Source organism: Callospermophilus lateralis, chromosome 3 (assembly GCF_048772815.1).
Source record: "Callospermophilus lateralis isolate mCalLat2 chromosome 3, mCalLat2.hap1, whole genome shotgun sequence".
NCBI classification, from domain to species: domain Eukaryota; kingdom Metazoa; phylum Chordata; class Mammalia; order Rodentia; family Sciuridae; genus Callospermophilus; species Callospermophilus lateralis.
The window spans coordinates 35,342,438-35,362,881 of NC_135307.1; the positions used below are offsets into that span (position 1 = coordinate 35,342,438).

The 20,444-nt window shown below is 42.9% G+C and overlaps 1 protein-coding gene across 2 annotated transcripts; it reads left to right on the plus strand.

Annotated features, from left to right (window-relative positions):
* Positions 1–7,014: 7,014 nt before the first annotated feature.
* Positions 7,015–20,141, plus strand: Abhd4 (abhydrolase domain containing 4, N-acyl phospholipase B). Of its 2 annotated transcripts, none has more exons than XM_076849980.1 (7): positions 7,015–7,084; positions 10,285–10,373; positions 12,488–12,860; positions 13,021–13,175; positions 14,880–14,991; positions 17,345–17,531; positions 18,672–20,141. In XM_076849980.1, the coding sequence occupies exons 1-7, from the start codon at positions 7,023–7,025 to the stop codon at positions 18,759–18,761; spliced, it is 1,068 nt and encodes a 355-aa protein (XP_076706095.1). In that variant the 5' UTR covers positions 7,015–7,022; the 3' UTR covers positions 18,762–20,141. The 2 variants fall into 2 exon arrangements, with proteins under 2 accessions (XP_076706095.1, XP_076706096.1); XM_076849981.1 differs by lacking the exon at positions 7,015–7,084 and adding an exon at positions 7,138–7,196.
* Positions 20,142–20,444: the final 303 nt, after the last annotated feature.

The following is a 20,444-nucleotide window of genomic DNA, read 5'->3' on the forward strand; positions in this document are numbered from 1 at the left end:
CTGCCCAGCTCCGCCCCGCCCCCCAGGAGCCAATTTGCGCAAGCGTACAAGCAGGGAGAGGCGAGAGACAACTAATGCGCAGACGCAAACTGCATCCACACAGTGCGAACTACGGCCAGAAATAGTGAACGCGTCTGCGCGCAGGGTACGTCAATGGGCTGGAGACGTGTCCTCTTTTTATTCTATTTCCGCCGTCCGTTTGGTTGCTCTGGCAACAAGATATTGTGGGAGGAAGAGGGGGAGAGGTTTAGCAGCGCACTGTGTTGCTAACCACAGCGTTCCGGCTTTCTTGGGTCCTCCTGAGTCCTCAAAAACTAAATGTTTGAATCTACTTAGAGGCAATGTTTGACGCTCTCGGGGTTCGGTACCAGTCAAGCCTTAATTCTATTAAGGACTCTGCCAATACCTATCACAAATCATTAGAGCAGGTCAAGTTCCTCCGTAATGAGAACCACCGCGGTTAATCCTTGTGCACGCACCAGTGTAGAATTGTTTGGGGGCGAAGGGGGCTTGACTTCTACAGGATCATAAACCGAAACTCCGGGTCTGGCCCTGTAACCTAAACCTGCAGATATTCATTCATTCACTCAACATTTATGGGGCGCCTCGCGTCCTAGCTTGGTGCTAAATTGTAGAGACTTTCAAGTGAATCCAATAATACAATCGCTTCTTTAAAAGAGGCATTATGAGAATGGTCGCTTATCATGCATAGATCATGTCTTCAAGAGCTCTCCGCCCCCATGCCAGCGTCTAGAATCTGGTGTTAACACTGAAAGGCCCGCAAGTGCATGTCTAGTTCAACCCTACCCTCCAACTCATTTTGCAGAGGATTCTGAAATGAAGGTTTGAGGGTTTGTATCTTAACAAAACGATATTAACTATTTTTAGCGTTTTAACTTTTAAAATATCCAGGTCCTGCCTTTTGACTTTCGTTGTCCTTATAATCTCAAATTCATCTGACCTAAACCTACTTTGCCTTTGCCTTTCAACTCCAAGCCTTCTGGCACATAACCAGGAACTTTATTTCAGCTTCTAAAACTCTGAGCTGTCTTAGGTACAGGAGCAAAAGTTCTAAAACAGCAAGTGAACAACAACTTTTCTTCACTTTGACTTTCATTTGCGTTTAGACTGAAAATTCATCAGCATCAACAAATATATTGATTTTCAGTGATAAACAAAGGCTTGCTTAAGTTCTTGAAAAAAAGAGAAATGTCCTTAGGAAGTTTTTCAGTTTATTTGAAGAGGTTTTTACTGTTATATGAAATTAAATTCAGCCTAAGCCCTCTTATATTGCTCTGAAAAAAAGAGTCAATAACCAAACTGGTTCCTATTCAACATAATATGGTAGAAACTGTCAGTTTCTCTGACAGTTGAGCCTTTCTCCCTGCCTCATCAGGAAGCAGAAGAGTAGAATTCGACTTCAGACTTTACAGGCTGGGCAGATGCTTTTTAATTATTCAGGAGTGAACTTCTCAAGGGGTTTCCATTCCATCCGCCAGGCTCCCTCCAGCACACTTCTTTATGTTTTCCTGCCTTTGATCCTTGTCAACCATCATTATTAACATCTTCACGGGAACTCCCACAGGTGGAAAGCAGAAGAGATGAAAAACATCAAATTCACTTACTGAATGCATCCCTTTCTGAGAACTGCAAAGTCCCACTAATATAATTAACTAAAACTTTTCTGGAGTATTTAAAACAAGATCTTATTCCATGTTCAGCTTATGAATCTATTTAACTGATATATCAGTAGAAAGTTGCTAATACTGGTTTTGGTTTTAATTAGTATAAATTAGAACATCTACATAGATATATATATAAATCAATCTCTCTTTCCCTCCCCCTCTCTCTCTCTCTCTCTCTCTCTATATATATATATATATAACTTTATGTGCACAGTAATGGAGTAAGATTGCAATCTCTTGAGTCATACAAACCTAGATTTGAACTTCAATTCTAAGATTTACTAGTTATCCAGCTCAACAGGTGAGTCTGACAGTTTCATTTTCCTTTTCTATAAAATGAAAATAACAATATCTAAGTCACTGGAATGTGGTATGGATTAAATGAGATCATGCTAAGCATTAACCACTTAGCATTAGAGGTTGACACACAATAAATATTCAATAAATGTTCAATATATATTTACTTTTATCATTTACATATATACATGTATGTACATATATATTATTAGTTCTGAAAATCAACTATGTCTACTTCCCCTATTTCTCTGAATAATTTAAAATTGGCCACACTCCAAAGTCCCAGTATTCTAGGCACACACAAAATGGCACTACAAGGACTGCAACTCAGACAATTCTAAAAGGCCAAATCATATTTATAAGCTGAAGCATAAGTCAGAGTAGACCTTAGAGGTTTTATTACAGAAACAATTAACATCATAAAACAATGGGAGAGTAGAGAGGCAAAAAGGCTCCCCTATGGGCAAAGTTCATGGTTCTACATCCTGTCACTCTACAATGAGAAAGTACATTCTTTACTAAAAGAAACACAAATCCTTCAAAATTTGAGTAGAAAAGGATTATTTAAAAAAAAAATCTCTGTAAGAGTCTCTTTTCCAATTCTTATTTTTTTGTATTTTCTTTTTTGCTTTAAGAGTTCCTGTTGCTTCTTTCTACTGTGATTTCTTGTTAACAGTCCATCTTTTAAACTATGGCCCTAGTTTGATGAAAACCCCTCTTTTCCTTGTTTTCTAATAGAACAGATAAAATAAGTTATTATGTTCAAAAGGAAATTTTTTCAAGGGGAATAAAATTGCAGACAGCACAAAGTCAAATTTCTAAAGTATCAGATTTCTGATCCAAGTCCTAGTCAAGCAGCAGATATCTTCAGTGAACCCATATTCCTTCAGGCTTCCAGTCCCTGAGGGAGTGGAACAACTTGCAGGCTATTTTGTCTGATTTCCCACCCTCCCAGCTCTTTGAGAGTCCCATAATAGCCTCAAACTTGTTCCCTCCCTAGTGTGGGGAGCCATTCTGGCTGCATGGTGGACCCTAGTACCCAGAAGAGAGTCTACCATATTTTCCTTTACAAGGGCATTATTAACCCTTGGTTAATAAGAGTTATTGTACTCCCTGCAATGGGGAGCTGAAATCATCAGTGCCCAAGCAACACTGCACTGTCCAGTAGAATTTTCTGTCCTTGGGTTGTTCAATATAGCAGCAACTAGACACACGTGGCTTTTGAGCACCTGAAACATGGCTAATGTGACTAAGGAAATTTTGATTTTTATTAATTTAAGACTTAGTAGCCACATGTTGCTATCTTTGGACACAGTAACTTTAGAACTGTTTCACTGAGTATCTACATTTAGTCTAAGAATCACACCTTGTTCATAGTTCATTCAAAAGGAAGTGACGCCCATTTGCAAACAAAAAAAATCACCTGTTCCTGCAAGGCCAGAGCTATTAGTTTATCAACTGCACCTTCTTTTGGAATGTTTATATTCCAAACATAAAAGAAACAGAAAAGAAAATTTGTCAAATTAATTTCCATTCATAAAGGCCACATTAATGGGTTGGGGTTATAGCTCAGTTGGTAGAATGCTTGCCTTGTATGCATAAAGCCATGAATTCAAACCCCAACATTCCCCAAAAAACAGTCACATTAGTATATGTTATTATTACTATTTTGGTACTGGGAATTGAACCCAGAGGCACTTTACCACTGAGTTTCATACCCAATCCATTTTAATTTTTATTATTTTTATTTCCATCTGTCTTTATTGATTGATTTTATTTTGGCACTTAGAATTGAATCCAGGGGTGCTTTACCACTAAGCTACACACTCAGACCTGTTTTATTTTTTATTTTGAGTCAGAGTCTCACCAAGTTGCTTGAGGGCCTTGCTAAATTTCTGGGGCTGGCCTTGAACTTTGGATTCTCCTCCTCAGTTTCCTGAGTCACTGGGATGACAGGTGTGCACCACCATGTCTGGCCATATTAATACTTTAATCATATAAAGTCACACATGTTGGAGTTAGAATAAAAATTATTCTTTCACATTTGTATATGATATGTCTTGTCTGGAAGGCAAGAAGAAAAAAGTCACCTTACATTTTCTCCTGAGAAGCTTTTCTAGAATAGGCACAGAGTCCTTTCCACTTTGTTCCATCTTAGCAGATCCAGCCTAATCCTGAGTTATCCCAGCTCTGGAGATACCTTAAGGGATCTAATAACATTAATTACAAAAGGCATCTTCCATACATTCAAATTTCCTGCTTCCAAGAAAAGCTGATTTGGCATACATGGAAACAAAATACAAATGCTTTTCGGCACTACCTCCTGAGGTAGGGTCTAGAGAGTTTTAATACCAGTTTTGCCCAATCATCTGTACTTTAAAAAATTCTTACATCTTATAGATTCTCAGAAAAGCGGAACATTTTGCTATCCTGTGTCAGAATTTCCTACATGGCCCAATTAAATTACAGCTTCCAAAGTCCTTGGCACTTGGCACATTGTTTTATAAGTAATTGTTTATATGCCTCTGCCTCCTCACTAAACTCCCCCCAGCCCCTGGGGTTTGAACCTAGGGGCCCTCTACCACTGAATTACATCCCCAGACTTTTTTTTTTTTTTGACAGATTCTCCCTAGGTTGCCAAAGCTGGCCTCACATTTGAGAGTCTCTAAAGTAACTGGAATTACAGCTCACCTCACCCAGACTCACCCAGCCTCACTAGACTTTTCATCCATTCATTTATCCTATAAGTACTAACACCTGATCTGTTATACATATGTTTTAGGTACTGGGAGCAAAACAGAGAATCAGACAACTTAATCTCCAATTGAGGGAAACAGATAATAAATGAGTAAAAAATATGCAAGATAATTTCAGATAGTAATGAGTAATATTAAGAAAATAGCATGATGGAACTCTTTTAGACCCTTTGGTCAACAGAGGCCTCAGAAGAGGGAAAGTTTGAGCTGAGCTCTGAATACAAAATTGCCAGTTCTACAAAACCAATAATAATATTGGGTGGCAGCATATGGAAAACCAATGTGTACCAGTGAATTATTTCTTTCCTTTTAATTTCCTTAATTGGTTAATTTATTTCCTTTTGATACTTGCATTCATAATCCCCACCACAATGCTTGGCCTTGAATAATAGAAACATTTTTAGCACAAGTAAGGATACTAAATGTTTATTTGAATTATCTTAGTTAATTCTCACAAGGCACAAGCTTGAAGAAGAAATTAAGAGATACAAAATAACTTGCCCAAGGGTGGGCAATAGATAAATGGCAAAGCCAAGATTGACCTTAATCCAGCCTTCTGACCCTGGAACCTATGTTTTTGTTGAACCCAGAGGCACTTTACCACTGAGCCATATACCCAGCCCTTTTTATTTTTTATTTGAGACAGGGTCTCACTAAGTTGTTTAATGGGTCTCATCAAACACCAGCATCTGCAGTACTTCCAAAAATCTTTAGCTTTTAGTATGAAGCCAAATCGGTTGAATTAGAACCTGAGGGTAGGGATTGGAGATCTATCTTTTAAACAATTCTATAAGATGAATCTTATGCATGCTGAAGTTTAGGACTCCTGTGTTTGGTTTTGCAAACTCCTAGTCCCCCTAAATTCTGCAAATGCCAGTTTTCTTAAATGTTAAATATTTATAAATGATCAGTTTAACACTTATGAGAAAGAAGAAATCTTGGAATCTCTCAAGTCCTGCAGGAAAACTTAAAAGAAAATTGCCTTGGAAAATCCCTCTACACCAGCATTCTCCCACCAATGCTCCACTACCACTCCAGTCTGGTTTCATCCTAATCAAGGGGATGATCTGAAATCTGGCGGCTCCAAGGACTTCAAGCCCTGTTTACCAATTCAAGTGAATTCTGCAGCCAGCTTCAAGATTTGGTTCCTCTACTGAGCCAGCCGGAAGTACACTCAGGATCTCTAGGGTAAGCCAGTCACCACACCTCCCATGTCTCCCACCCTGGTACATAAACAACATACTCAAAGCACTCCTCTCCTCTTTGAGTTTGAGATCTCCAAACTGATGGAGACCAGAATTGAGCTGCAGACTCATCCCCTGAGCAGAGGAATGTCTGTTTTGTCAGACATCATCTAGGTTAAGGCCTAGTAAGGATGCACAGTTATGTCCAAATATTGTATGGGACATGCTTATCTTAAAAATTATTCATTTGGGGGCTGGGGATGTAGTTCGGTGGTAGAGCACTTCCCTAGCATGTGGGAAATCCTAGGTTCAACCCCCAGCACTTTCATCACAAAAGAAAATAAAAACTGAAATTCAAATTTATCTAGGAGTCCCCTCCCCCTGTTTTTAAAAATAACTTTCTAAATCTGACAATCTACTTGGGGTACAAGCTCTTAGGCTCTTTGTAGGATCAACCATTGATGTTTCCACAAATATTTTAAGCTTCCCATTAGAAGGAACATCAAGAGAAGACATCTGGGGAAGGGAGCCAGAAAAGGAAGCCCAAAGCATGTGTTCCAGAATGCAGAGGTGGTTCTGTCATTTAAAAAAATTTGTCCCATCATCCCAGATGTGGAACACTTATAAAAACTTTAATATAATATGTAGCATAAAATTATAAGCTAATTATAATATCATAAGCTCCATTTCCAACCTATTTTAATATACTCCTGTCGATTACGTGGGCACATTCGCAGAATTGAAAACTTGGGACTTCGTAGTTGATGAGAGAAGGGAGGGCTGATGGAGCTTCTGTGAGGGACTTTGAATTTTAGCACTACCCATCTCCCGTCCCCCAAATGTGTGGCCAGGATTACTGTCCTATTTTGAGACACCTCGCCTCACCCAGAGTCATCTCTGCCGGTAATAGGAAACAACACCAAGGGCTCCACCAGCTCAACCCGCAGTGGCGAAGTTCACCAGTCAGCTGCCGCTGCCTGCAGATCGCCGGGGCCACCGGGACCGCGTTAGCCCCGCCTCTGGCGCCGGGCGCGCCGGCCACGCCCCCTTTGTTATCCGATACTTTTCTGGGTCAGCTGGTGCTGGCGTCAGGCAGAGGGATGGGCTGGCTCAGCTCGACCCGGCAGGGCTTGTTTACTATGGCTGATGATCTGGAGCAGCAGTGAGTTAATCCTGTCTCTTTTCTCTCTCTCTCTTTCTCTTTGGGCCATGATCCTGGGACTGTCTGTGGCTGAGGAACAATTTTAGACACCTTCCCGCCTTTGCTTTTTCAGGTTGGCTTCCAGGGAGGGCTGGAGGGGTGCGTTTGCTTGCTTTGCTTTTGCCCAGAAGAGGCGGGCAGAGCCTAGGGAGCGATGGTAGATGAGCTTGCTGCAGCAGCTCAGTGATTGTGAATTTTCCAATTAGTCTTCACGATTGCCCCTCATTTTCCTCTACAGAGGGGTTAGACATAGTGGTAATTATTGCACGAGATTCCCCGAAAGCAAGCTTTGGGGACGCGGGTGCGGGGGTAGCGGCTGAGGGTGCTTGTCCCGACTTGCTTCAGGACTATAGTTGTGGGTGTGAAAAGAGCCTTTTAGCCCGACAAGGAGAAGGCGTGGGAAGAACGCTGAGTCTCCCCTGCGCGGGATTGATGTGAAGTAGTGGTCTGAGAGTTACTTTAGTTCTCGCCCACCAAGACACTTGCTGCTTACAGTTCTGTTGACAGTGCTTTTAATCATCATAACGACGTCCTTAATACAGTGGTTTCAGAATTAGATTTGGTGCTTTTTTTTTTTTTTTTTTTTTTAACTGTTTCAAGGGCATCAGGTTTAGGATGCCACCTGTAGGTGGTGTGACTAGCAGTTCACAGTCTGATGGAAGCAAGAAAAAGTTGCTTGGAGAATGACTCAGCTCCAAACCAAGCCTTGGTTTCACAGGAACAGGGCCTTGGACTCAGAATTCACTCTTTCAGACCTGCAAAACTGATAGCCTGAAAAACTAATTAAATGTATCACAATAATAAATAGCTTCCTGGTCTTGAAGGAACCTCCCTAGAGGGTATTGCTTTCAAAGACTACTTTTCCAAGAGGAAACTTATAATGATTTAGGGAAACAGAATATTAGAGCTGAAAGAGATGTAAGATGTTCAGCTCCATGTTACGAATAAAGAACTTGGTGCCCTTAGAAATTGGAGACTTGACCAAGATCACAGAGGTCTAGAACATGATTTTCTCCCAACACAGAACTTCTTCTGCTTTACCTGCTTCAGGATAGAAGAGACCACCCTGGCCAAGTTAAGTTGATGCTAAGTGGCTTCTCTGCTCTTTGCCTTAGCCTTTATCTCCCAAATAGCATTGAACAGATACAGTGTTCCAGGCATCAATTCCTGGAGTTTACCTGTAAAATTTTTGGTAAAAAGGTAAAATAAAGCTCTTCCCAAGGAATATCTGCTGAGCAGCCTGTGGTGCTGTTCTATGGGACAGCATTTCTCTGAGCTCTGCTTTGGACAATTATAGGGCAATGTGGGGTCCACATGTTATGATCTGACTCGTGACCGTCTCTTTGAATGACATGGAGAGAAAGATTGGCTTTTGAAACTGGCAAAATTTTGTTGACTTGGTCCCCAGGCTTCAATCAATCAGGAAATTTTGGCAGAATATTAAAAGGATTCTCTCTCTGTGTAGGATTAGATGGTTTGAGAATTCTTGTCTAGCTAAAACCACTGATGTACCACTTCACCTGCAACATAAGTTTTTCTTTCAGACCTCCAACATTCTTGATAGTTATAACTTGCAAGACAGCCTGTGATTTAACTGAAGGGAAAGAAGGTTTGTTGAGAGTTTTATCTTGTGCTAGGCATTATTTTATGTGCTTTAGATGGATTGACTCATTTAATACTTTCTATAATCCTATGAGGTAGGTACTGTTATCTCCCTTTTAAAGATGAGAAAACTGATACAGAAAACTAATATGGCTGAAGTTACATTGTTAAGTGATAGTGGTGGAATTATCACTCTGGCCATCTGGTTTTAGATCACACCTTCCTTCAGAAAACACACACATGAAGATGTGGTTATATATTGTGATTGTTCATGAATGGCCTTGAAAACTGAGACCAGAAGGTCCAGGGAGGAGGTAGTGAAGAACCTGGATTTGAGATCTGGATTCTTTTTTTTTTTGAGACAGGGTCTTTCTAATATACTATATGGCCTCCCTGGGCATCAGTTTTCTCACCTGTAAAATAAAGAGGCTAAACTCTACTTCTAAGGAAATATCCTAATTGAAAGTTCTGGGCTTCAAATGATGAGGATACCCACCATGTGCCAAGGGGGCTGTGGTTATAGCCTCCTCTCAGAATATCCCTGCATTAATTATACTGATGTTCACAGGCCCTTCCTGAAGCCATCTGTCCTGTAACCCCCTTTACTTAGGCAGAGTTAAAGAAAAAAGAAATATCATGTAGGATAGTAAAGGAAAAGCAAAAACTGTCATTCATTGAGCATCTAATTTGTGGTGGGCACCTGATAAGGTCCCTTACATATCTAGACAGGTTAACTAAATAACACCTGACTGCTCATCAATGTTAGTACTGTGATTCATATCCAGGAGTTGCTCGTTTGTTTATTAATTCCAAAACTGGTGATTTTAACCTCTGCTCTGCAATGACCTTAAAGTCACTGAGTATGGAGGAAAAAGCAGGATGGCTTATCTTATGTTTTATTGTACTCTGTGTGTTGAGGACATAGGCAACTCATTTTACTACTTATTTTACTTTGCTCTTGGAAAACAAGACCAAAATTAACCTGTGTCCTGTGTATGAAACATAGTGGGGCTTGAACCCAGTTCTACTGCCTTGTGCCTGCCCAATCTCCATGTTCTGGGCTGACTGGGTTACCTGAGAGCTCAACTGGGCATGGGCACATGCTTCACACTTGTAGGAGCCTGAAACAGGGCCAGGAGGGCAGGTGGCATGGAAATTGTCTTTCTAACCCTAAAGGAACAGCTAGTCCTAAGACTAGAAAAGGATAATTGAAATATTAGTTAAAAGTTGCTTTCTTTCTCCTTTTAATCTCCTTGAACATAAATTATGATAACCAGTAACAAAGGGGAGTTGAAACAAATGAGATAATAAATGAGAAAGAGCTTTGTCAAGTTTATGGTATCTGTTAAAACAATGGGCATGTTGTTGGTAACAGACATTTCCCAGGGAAGAGTAACAGTCTATCAGGCAGTAGAGCATTGCTGACTGCTATAGTGGGCAGGTCTCCTGAGCCTGAGTAACACCCTGTGCTCTGATAACTCTTCTATCAGCAAGGCTGAGAGCTTCAGTATTTCCTTTCCAATGTTGCCAGTAAACATCTCCATGTCTCCTTGTTCTAGGCCTCAAGGCTGGCTGAGTAGCTGGCTGCCTACTTGGCGTCCCACTTCTATGTCTCAGCTGAAGAATGTGGAAGCCAAGATCCTCCAGTGTAAGTAGAAGGTGCAGCTTGTTCTCCCTCCCTTAGAAGGTCCAAGAAAGATGCAGGATCTGCCCAGAGCTGGGTACACTGAGCCCACTGAGTTCTGATTAACAGTATATGGGGTAGAGGAAAATATGGCAATGATCTGAGGGAAGATTCACACAGAGAACTCTATATTCTATGGTAGTGGTTCCTTGGCTTCTCCATAGCCATCCAGCTCCTGCCACATCCTACAACTTCACCTCCATCCCCAACACATACAACACACACAACACACATGCACACTACTTTCCACCCTCCTTCCTTATCCCCATTCCTCTCTTCCTCCTTCTCTTCTTCTCTTAACACATAAGCTTTTATTAACTTACCATCTTCCTTTCTGAGGACCAGCAATCCTTCATTCTCTAACATTGTTTCCTGTGTTCTACCCAGCTGTGGTCTACTACCTATCTACTTACCACAGTTTGAAACTCTCACAGACCAGCTCTCCTAGACATTATGTTGAGGCAGAGCATCCCATAAACAGCAGTAGCCAATGGCTCAAACAAGATCTTTGGGCTATGACTTGACCTTGGCTTCTCTTGTCTTCAATCTGCCTAGCCCATGATAGTCTCCACCCTGCCCTACTGCCCCCAGCCACGATTACCCTCCTTATCTACAACCCTGCCCAACAAAATGGAAAGATCCAGGCTACTCTGTTGCATGACAACTCTGTTGCATGTCAACAGAGCAAAAACTACCTATCTTGGTGTCTAAGCCCAAGGCTCAACACACTCCCAAAATTCCCTCCACCTGGCTGCCAAGTCCCAGGTTCAAGAGTGATAGATGCTGGTATAACCAATCTGGAAAGCAGTATGAAGATTCCTTAGGAAACTTGGAATGGAACCACCATTTGACCCAGCTATCTCACTCCTTGGTCTATACCCAAAGAATTTAAAACCAGCATACTATATTAATGCAGCAACATCAATGTTCATAGCAGTTCAATTCACAATAGCTAAACTGTGGAAGCAACCTAGATGCCCTTCAATAGATGAATGGATAAAGAAACTGTGGTATATATGCACAATGGAATATTACTCAGCATTAAAAGAGAATAAAATTATGGCATTTGTAGGTAAATGGAAGGAATTGGAGAATATTATGCTAAGGGAAGTAAGCCAATCCCAAAAAAACAAAGGCTGAATGTTCTCTCTGATAAGTGGATGCTGATCCATAATGGGGATGGGGGAGATATGCAAAAATGGAGGAACTTTGGGTGTAGAGGAGGGTGCATGGGGGCAGGAAAGATGGTGGAATGAGATGGACATCATTACTCTAGGTACATGTATGACTGCACGTATGGTGTAATGCTACATCATGTACAACCATAGAAATGTGAAGTTGTGTTGCAATTGTGTTCAATGAATCAAATGCATTCTGATGTCATATATACCTAATTAAAATAAATAAATTTTTTAAAAAGTGATGGATGCAAGAGCTGCATGGCATCAGTGATGTCACTGCCACCCTGGGCCCAAAGCAAGCTGGGAACATAACATCAAGGAATAATATGGCTCCTCTTACTACTCACAAGCAAATAGTATACAAATTGTGCTTGGACTTGAATTCTTTGGGGCATGTGGTATAAAAGAAAGAATTACTCTGATACTTACTGAATCTATTAGGAAGACTATTCAAGACTATTCCAAATACTGCAAGGACAAGGGACATTTATAACTGAGGAACAGGGTGAAGGGTTCAGAGGATAGAAAATTACTAAGAGGAAATATCAAGGACAGGGGAGTTCTTATCAAATTGACTTTATGCTGAAGGATGGTCAAAGGTATGAGATGAGGAACTTGATCAACTATAAAAGGTGAAGGAATTTTTGTTAACCTCACCTTTTATGAAATAGTAGGCAGGCTGAAGACAGGGTGGGGGCCAAGGTCAAGAGGAGCTTGCCTAAAGTTTGGTCAAGAAGAGAGTTGATCAGTTGTCAGTGGGTTGTACAAGAGAAGAACTGAGGGAGGTTGGGAAGAGTTTGGGACTGTCAAGAGAAATCTGAAGAGGAGTCCATGCAAACTGACTTTTCTGTCAGAAAACTGTCTTGTTGATTTCTCTTGGGATTCTCTCCTCCTCAGGTCTCCAGAACAAGTTCCTGGCCCGATATGTGTCTCTCCCAAACCAGAACAAGATCTGGACAGTGACTGTGAGCCCTGAGCAAAAGGACCGCACCCCCCTGGTGATGGTGCATGGCTTTGGGGGCGGCGTGGGCCTCTGGATCCTCAACATGGATTCACTGAGTGCCCGTCGCACACTGCACACCTTTGATCTGCTTGGCTTTGGGCGAAGCTCAAGGCCAACATTCCCAAGAGATCCAGAGGGGGCCGAGGATGAGTTTGTGACCTCAATAGAGACATGGAGGGAGACCATGGGGATCCCCAGCATGATCCTCCTAGGGCACAGTTTGGGAGGATTCCTGGCCACCTCTTACTCTATCAAGTACCCTGAAAGGTAACAAGAAGGCAGCCACTCTTCTTCCTCATGACTTGACTCTTTACCTTGTAGGAACTTTAAAGCATTCATTTCCAATAGTCCTGTTCTTCCTGGGTGATTTAAGGGCTATGGTGCCAAGTGACTATAGCATGTTCTCCTTTTTCTTCCTTTAATATAGAGTTAAACACCTTATCCTGGTGGACCCTTGGGGCTTTCCCCTCCGGCCAACTGACCCCAGTGAGATCCGTGCACCTCCCACCTGGGTCAAGGCTGTGGCTTCTGTCCTGGGGCGTTCCAATCCCCTGGCTGTTCTTCGAGTAGCTGGGCCCTGGGGTGAGTATCCTGCTGATGAAGAAACCCTCTCCTTAAAGCAAGGTGTCTCATTCAACCAAGCCCTGCTGTATCTGGTTTCCCACCATTTTCACCTATTCATAAAAAGTGGGATCTGGACCAGATCTCTTGAGTGTTTCAGAAGTTATTTTTTCCCTTAAAGTTTTGCTATGTAGAGAATAGATAGAGCAGAACAGCTACCCCATACCTTGGCAGACCCTCAGGGAAAGAAAGAGCCTGTGAAGTGACTCTTTCTCTGCTACATGTGTGAGTCTGTAGGACCAAGCTATCCATGATTCAGGTGTAGTAACCACCACTGGATCCCATTCCAGGGGCTCACCTAGCACCTGTAGCAGGGAGGGTCAGAGCCTGAGCCTTTAACGTTAACTCACAATGGCAGGCAAACCCCTCTAAGCCATGCCCTGCTTCAAGCAAACACTACATCTTCATCTTCTCTGGGTTGCTGAGCACTAAGTGATTCTTTGTGTTAAAGGGAAGGAAGGAGGTAGAGGTGGGGAGCCATGGTGTAGTACTAGTAGCTCTACTCTTCATATCTTTCATTGTCCATACCCTTCACTTTGGGAAACTTATTACTCTGATGAAGTAAAAGGCAGATTTCCTTTGTGGAAAAGATTCGTGACCCTTTTTTGTTCTAATGGCGTATATATACACAGTAATGTTCAATAGTCAATTACTGTGAGTTAAATCTAATGGCTAAATAAAAGTTATCTCTGTGGTCCCTACAAGAAAAACAGAATGGTTCCAAATAAAGGAGGTCATTAGCATTTGAGTAGGAGGTAGAAGTTCAAGAGTCCTAGAAGAAAAGAAGGCTAGCAAGAGACATAGATGCCAAAGGAGAGTATGTGGGCAGAGGGCTGACCTTAGTGTTCCCAGCACTGTGGACTCCACCAGATTCTCTACAGGGAGAAGCCCTGCTCTAACCATCATCCCCCTTTCTGGCCTTGGATCTGGCAGGTTTGTGCAGTGTATCAGAGCTATTGGGGTGTTTGGCTGGCAACCATGGAAGACTGAGTCAGCAGAGGGGCAGGGCCCATAGATATCCACACTGTACCTCCCCAGCTACTTCTTGCAAACAGAAAAAGAGAGAGAAAGATGAGAAATTGACCCTTAGGCTCAGTTTTTACAGTCTCTTTGGGTGCTCTACTGGTTGGATGTGTACCATCAAGCAAGGTGAAAGGAACAGATTGTTCTAACACAGTGCCCTGAGCCAGATCATTAAGGACACCTCTCCACATATTACTTCAGGCTTGAAAATGAGAGGACTCTTGGGAGGTGATCCAGTTTCATCTACTCCCTTCAGAAGGTTAAAAGGCCATATGGGTCCCAGGGAGAAAGAAAACATGGTTCAGACTATATGAAAAACATCTCCTCCATAGACTCTTGTGGAGTTTATGGTCCTTATAGGAAAAGACCTTGGGACTTCATTGAGCTGAAAATAACCTGGTTTCTCAGTGATGTCAGACTATCTTTAAATTCTTAGGTGACCAACTAACTGTCATTTGAAGTCATCTGGAGTTTTCCAGAAGACTTCTATACTCTTTTTGCCACTATAATATTAAATGCATAAAGCAAATAAACCCTTCAGAGAAATAATATTTGGTTAAAGTTGTTTAAACATACACAGGCAGGAGTCTTACCCCCTGTACTGCCCAAACTGGCCACTCATGGTTTTCTATCCCCTCCTAGGGCCTGGCCTGGTACAGCGATTTCGGCCAGACTTCAAGCGTAAATTTGCAGACTTCTTTGAAGATGATACTATATCAGAGTATATCTACCACTGCAATGCACAGAATCCCAGGTGAGGGCGGCTGTCAGGGCCCACTTGGGGTGGATGGTTTAAAGAAAAAAATTTCCGCTGTGTAGTGCTGTGCTTTATTTCTTCTAAAAGCACTGGCTCAGGGGAACACACACATGTAGTAGCAGGCTTGATCATTTCCAAAGGGTTCTCCAGGGATGAGCACAAAGGTATGTAGAAGATAATAGATTAATTAAACATTTTGTCCATCTCTAGAGAAAGGTCTTCCCTCTTCCCTAGAGATAGGCAGTTGGCCTGATGGGCAAGAGTCTAGGAAACATTTTTAAAGATTTTTTTTTTTAATTGAAAAAGTGATACAAACATAGTAATTTTTTAAAAAGCAAAGTAAAAGAAAGAACATCATCTCCAACCTGCAGTTCCTAAATTTCCTCATTATTTTCCATCTAAGATGTCAACAAACATTGCTTCAGAGAACCTCCTGGCACATATTCCTTTATATACACATATAATACATCTATAGAATATATTCCTACAAATAGAATTGTTGAGTGAAAGGGTGTGTGTTTGATTTAATTATGTGCACTTTGAAATAAAATCATTGGGACACAAATTCCCACTCTTCTGGAGGTTTGAAGGTGTTCCCGGAACCTTGAGAAAGTCTATCCCTGGCAATTCATTGACACAGCAGGTCCCATTGCTTGCCAGCCTATAGTCTTTGCAACATTGACAGCCAGGGCTAAGCCAAGGAGGCAATCTTCTCCTATAATAGATGCCCTGTGAATGGCAGATAGCAAAAGGCCACTTTGGTGGCACCACCTTTGTGGAGTCCTCTCCCCAAGTTGCTGGGAGGCATCTCAGGAGCTAAGGTCACTTACTGCCCTACTAGGCTTTTCCAAGGTACCTGCCTTGAGCCCAAAGCTGTGAAGAAGGTGGGGCTCTGCCTTCCAGCAATACTATCAGCATTAGCCTCAGAGAACTTTGGGGTAGTGTGGGAGCTGTCCTGCCAACATTGCACATGAGTTCAGCTAATGGAAGGTCCCAGTAAAGCAGTGCAACAAAAACCCAGTCACATCAGACACCTCTGTCTTCCTGCTCGTAGCTCATCTCAGCCCTCACGTGCTCAGCACCAGTCCCGTAGGCCTATTCCTGCCCTTTCCCTCAGAATTTTCCCTACCATGGACCTAGTTCTGTACAATGGCCACCCAGTTCAAGTCACAGAATAATCTTGCAACTTATTCATGTCCTGGAGGAAGCAAAGATGACATCATGATAACCATCTCCCTTACCTCCAACTGCCATTGCTCAATTTTATAATTCCCTGAGTTTTCTGAGTTGTAACTGATAAGTTCCTGATGACTTTGATCAGTCCCTTGGAAAACATGACATCTGGCCAAGAGATGGGATACTTACTTCACTTCACTTAAACTTAGGGGTTTTGTATTTATTTTCATTCTCTTAATCATGAGAAAATTTGTAAATGAGAAAATTAAGGTGTATCCTGTTACATGCCTTGCTAAGGAAATAGCCAGACATTAATTCATGTCTGTCTGACTCCAAATTCCATGATTTATCTACTTTGCTGTGACATATTAAGGAAAAGTTCTCAGGTTCCTGTGGTCTTGGCAGAATTCATCCTGGGGGTGCAAAGGAGACCAGAGGTATAACCATAGTAAACAGGCAGAGCCTTAAAGGTGGCTCAGACACCTGAAAGCTGGAGTTTATGCTAGATTTGCAGATACCTCTTGATATGGCCTCAGTTACTTCTATTCAGGAAATGACCAGAGAGTAAAGTAGATTGGGTTGGCATTTGTTGCTTCTCTTTAGCAGAAATCACAATTCCCCTTGTCTTCCTAAGACTGGTTTTTAATCCCGGAGTCTTCTCAGGAAGTCCTCTTTATTGCTATAGTCCTCACTTTTCAGAGTTCACCTCAATTGGTTCCCCTACCCTCCACCCAACAAGCTAAGTTCCTAGTCTGTGCTTTCAGGGCTCTCTACTACCCTTTCATAATCCCCAAGAGATTTTAAGCTAAATGCTTAATCGTATGATTAGCTATTTAACACTCAGCTTCCCAAAATGTGAGCTTCAGGAGGGCAGGCACCCCATCTATCATTCATATGTTCCCTCACCAGCCCAGGGCATGACACATAAATATTTGTTGAATGAAAGCAGTCCATTTCACTCTTGGATGGTTTTCTGTGCCATAGGGTTTTCCATTGTGTGCTGATTCCATCATCTCCTAATCTTACCAGTATTTAATAAGCCCAGTGCTGGGTTTTGAGGGAAATACAAACAGCACTAAGATTCTGTCCCAGCCTCTAAAGGGACCAAGAAGTTGGCATTGTCTGCTACAGGATTTATTATATTCATTGTCTTACCCTGGTTTGTTTCTGTCAGTGGTGAAACAGCATTCAAAGCCATGATGGAGTCCTTTGGCTGGGCCCGGCGCCCCATGTTGGAGCGAATTCACTTAATTCGAAAAGATGTACCCATCACCATGATCTATGGGGCCAACACCTGGATAGATACTAGCACGGGAAAAAAAGTGAAGATGCAGCGGCCAGATTCCTATGTCCGAGACATGGTATGTTAGTCTACCCAAGGAGGGGGAGCCAAGGTGGAAATGCTGTGACTTGAATGACAGCATATGTTAATTGACTCTCCATCAAACAACTCTGCCTTGGGTAGAGAAGGATGATCAGAGTAGGGCGAAAAGGGGAATGAACAGGTTGAGCTAGGGCATTAGATTTGAAATGTTTGACTGTCTTGGTAATATCAAAATTAGAGACTTCCCACTTCTGGAGGGCCCAATTAGCTAAAAGGCAGGTTCTTGTCCAGTAGCCAGGCATACACACATTGCCACTCCGGCACCCCTCACCAAATAATTCCTGCCCCAAACCAGTGTCATGAATAGTAGAGATCATCATGAAGACTTCCTGCTACACTTCTGCCTTCTCCTTTTTTCTTATTCCCTCCCCTCATTTGCCAAGGAGCATGCTTCTAGGCAGGGTGCCACCCATGAGCCCTGGTTTCCTGGGTTTTGGAGCAGAATAGTGATGGAACTCACATGGATGGAAAGACAGTGAATGGCCAAAGAAGAAGTAGAACAGGATATGAAGAGTCATTGGTTCCCAAAGGAATGTACCAAGATCCAGGAAGAAAGAGCATTAGGTGTTAGTCAGTTTGCATTGCTAATGACCAAAATACCTGACAAAAACAACTTGGAGGAGGAAAAGTTATTTTCGGCTCACAGTTTCAGAGATTCAGTCCATAATCAGCTGACTCTATTGCTCCAGGCCCCTGGTGAGGCAGAACATCATGGCAGAGGATGTAGTGGAGGAAAACAGCTCAGCTCATGATAGCTAAGAAGCAGAGCTAGAGGAGCCAGGGACAAAATATATAATCCTCATGACGTGCCCCCAGTGACCTGTTTACTCCAGGCATGCCCCCACCTGCTTATAGTGACCACCCAGTAATCATTCAAATTATCACTCCATCAGATGGATTAATCCATTGAAAGCATTATGGCCCTCATAATCCAATCATTTCACCACCTGCATTAGCCAGTATAGGAACTTTTGGGAGACAAACCATAACACATTTCTGATAAGAGCTGGTGGGTGAAAAGCAAAAAGCAAGTTTAAAGAGAGAAGAAATGATGGAGCAGCTTTCCAGTATTGGGTATAAAGGGCCATTTCAACCCTGATGGGTTTTTTCTCCACAGGAGATTGAGGGTGCATCGCACCATGTCTATGCTGACCAGCCGCACATCTTTAATGCTGTAGTGGAAGAGATCTGTGACTCAGTGGATTGAGCTGCTCTTGCTAGAGGAAGAGGAGAAAGCCAGAGAGTTGCTCTCACCTCCCTGTCTGCTTAGTCATCCCTCTGTTCTTTCCTCACCAACTAACATGTGCCAGCCAGGCAGAGTCTTAGGCTGTCCCCAAGATAGGACCACCGTGAAAAAGAGCACTTCTGATCCCATGCTGAGGGCTGGAGGCAGAAGCCACAAGAGGCCTTGAGCTCCCCCGCCCTGGGGAAGAATATGAAGGGTTGCCCAGTGCCACTCCAGTCTCTCCATGCCAAGTGTCACCCAGATGAAAGTTGTAAAGGAATTGCACCAATCCACGTTGTCTCTCTATGTGGCCTTTCATTCCTCTGAGCAGAGGAGGTCTCCCAACAGCCTTTCCTAGCTCTGGAGTGTTTATGGGGGTAGGTTCCATGCAAGAACATCTTCCCTCTCCATCACCTCCTCACTCCTATCCCATGCCAACTCCATCCAGGTTCTGGTTGGGATCAGGTCCCACTTCACCACCAAGAGCAGGTCCTGAAGCTTTGTTCACTTCCTTGACCTCAGAAGTCATATCCAAAACCCTCAATGGCAGATGAGGAAAGAGACCAGGGCAGGACATGGTGACACGGCCCTGAGTGATAATAGTTCTGGCAGAGTGAAGACTAGAATGCAGATCTACTGACACACAGTGCATACTGCAGATTCATGGCAGACACCAAGGGGCTGGTCACCGACTGACTTCAAGCCTATCCTTATCCCATATTCTAGCCCCATTATGCAGACATGCTGCTGTCCTGCCCTGTGCCTGTCCTGGCTGCCTAAACTAAGGACACTCAAGTACTTCCTTCCTTGCCCCATCTTCTCCCTATGGGAAACTTCTGAGTCTCCCTTTGTGCCTTGGGCGTGAAGCCCCATGTGTAGTATAGAGCAAAGGTGGCTTCTGGTGGAGAGAGGGAGGAAAACCCTTCACCCCAGGGCCACGTCTGGATTCGCCATGCCCACCACTTTTCACAGCATTTTCTATCTGCCCCCAGAACTGAGGACCACTAAGAGCCCCTGCTCATGATCCACTGGGGAGCCTCAAGCCAGCAGGTCCCTGCCCTCATCATCCACAGGATGGTTCTTACTGCCTGACCCTCTATCTCTACCATTTGTCCCCATGGTCTCCAGCTCATCCAGCAAAGAACCTGTCAGCTCTCTCCCAGGGGCTCATTCCATGTGCTGCTCTGAGGTCTGGGCAGTAGGCTGGGCCTGGCCCCAGAAGCAGGGCAGCTCCTGTCTGCTCCTTTACTTTTATAAAGCCAACCCTTTCACCAGAATAGTATTAACTCCTGGTGCTGTGTACTACTGGTCCAGCTGCCTTGGGCTCCTTTTCTATATTAATAAAGAAATAAGTAAAAACTACTGGTGGTGATGATACTTAATATTGCTGCAATAAGAGTACTAGGTGGTATTGACTTCACAATTGTCCATGTGGTGTCCAAGTCAGAGAAGGAAGTGTGTCTACTTACCACTCCCTGTTCTGTTTAGTGCTATGTTTTCCCTCTGAACCTGGCCCAGAGTCCAGGCCAACACAGACTATCTCAAACCCACTTGTGATGGAAGAGGAGTCAACCCAGAGTGTGGATGGATTCAGCCCCAGTTCACAAGGGAGAATTAGGCAGAACTGGATGCTCTCTGCTTCCCATTAGACACCTTATCTCTAAA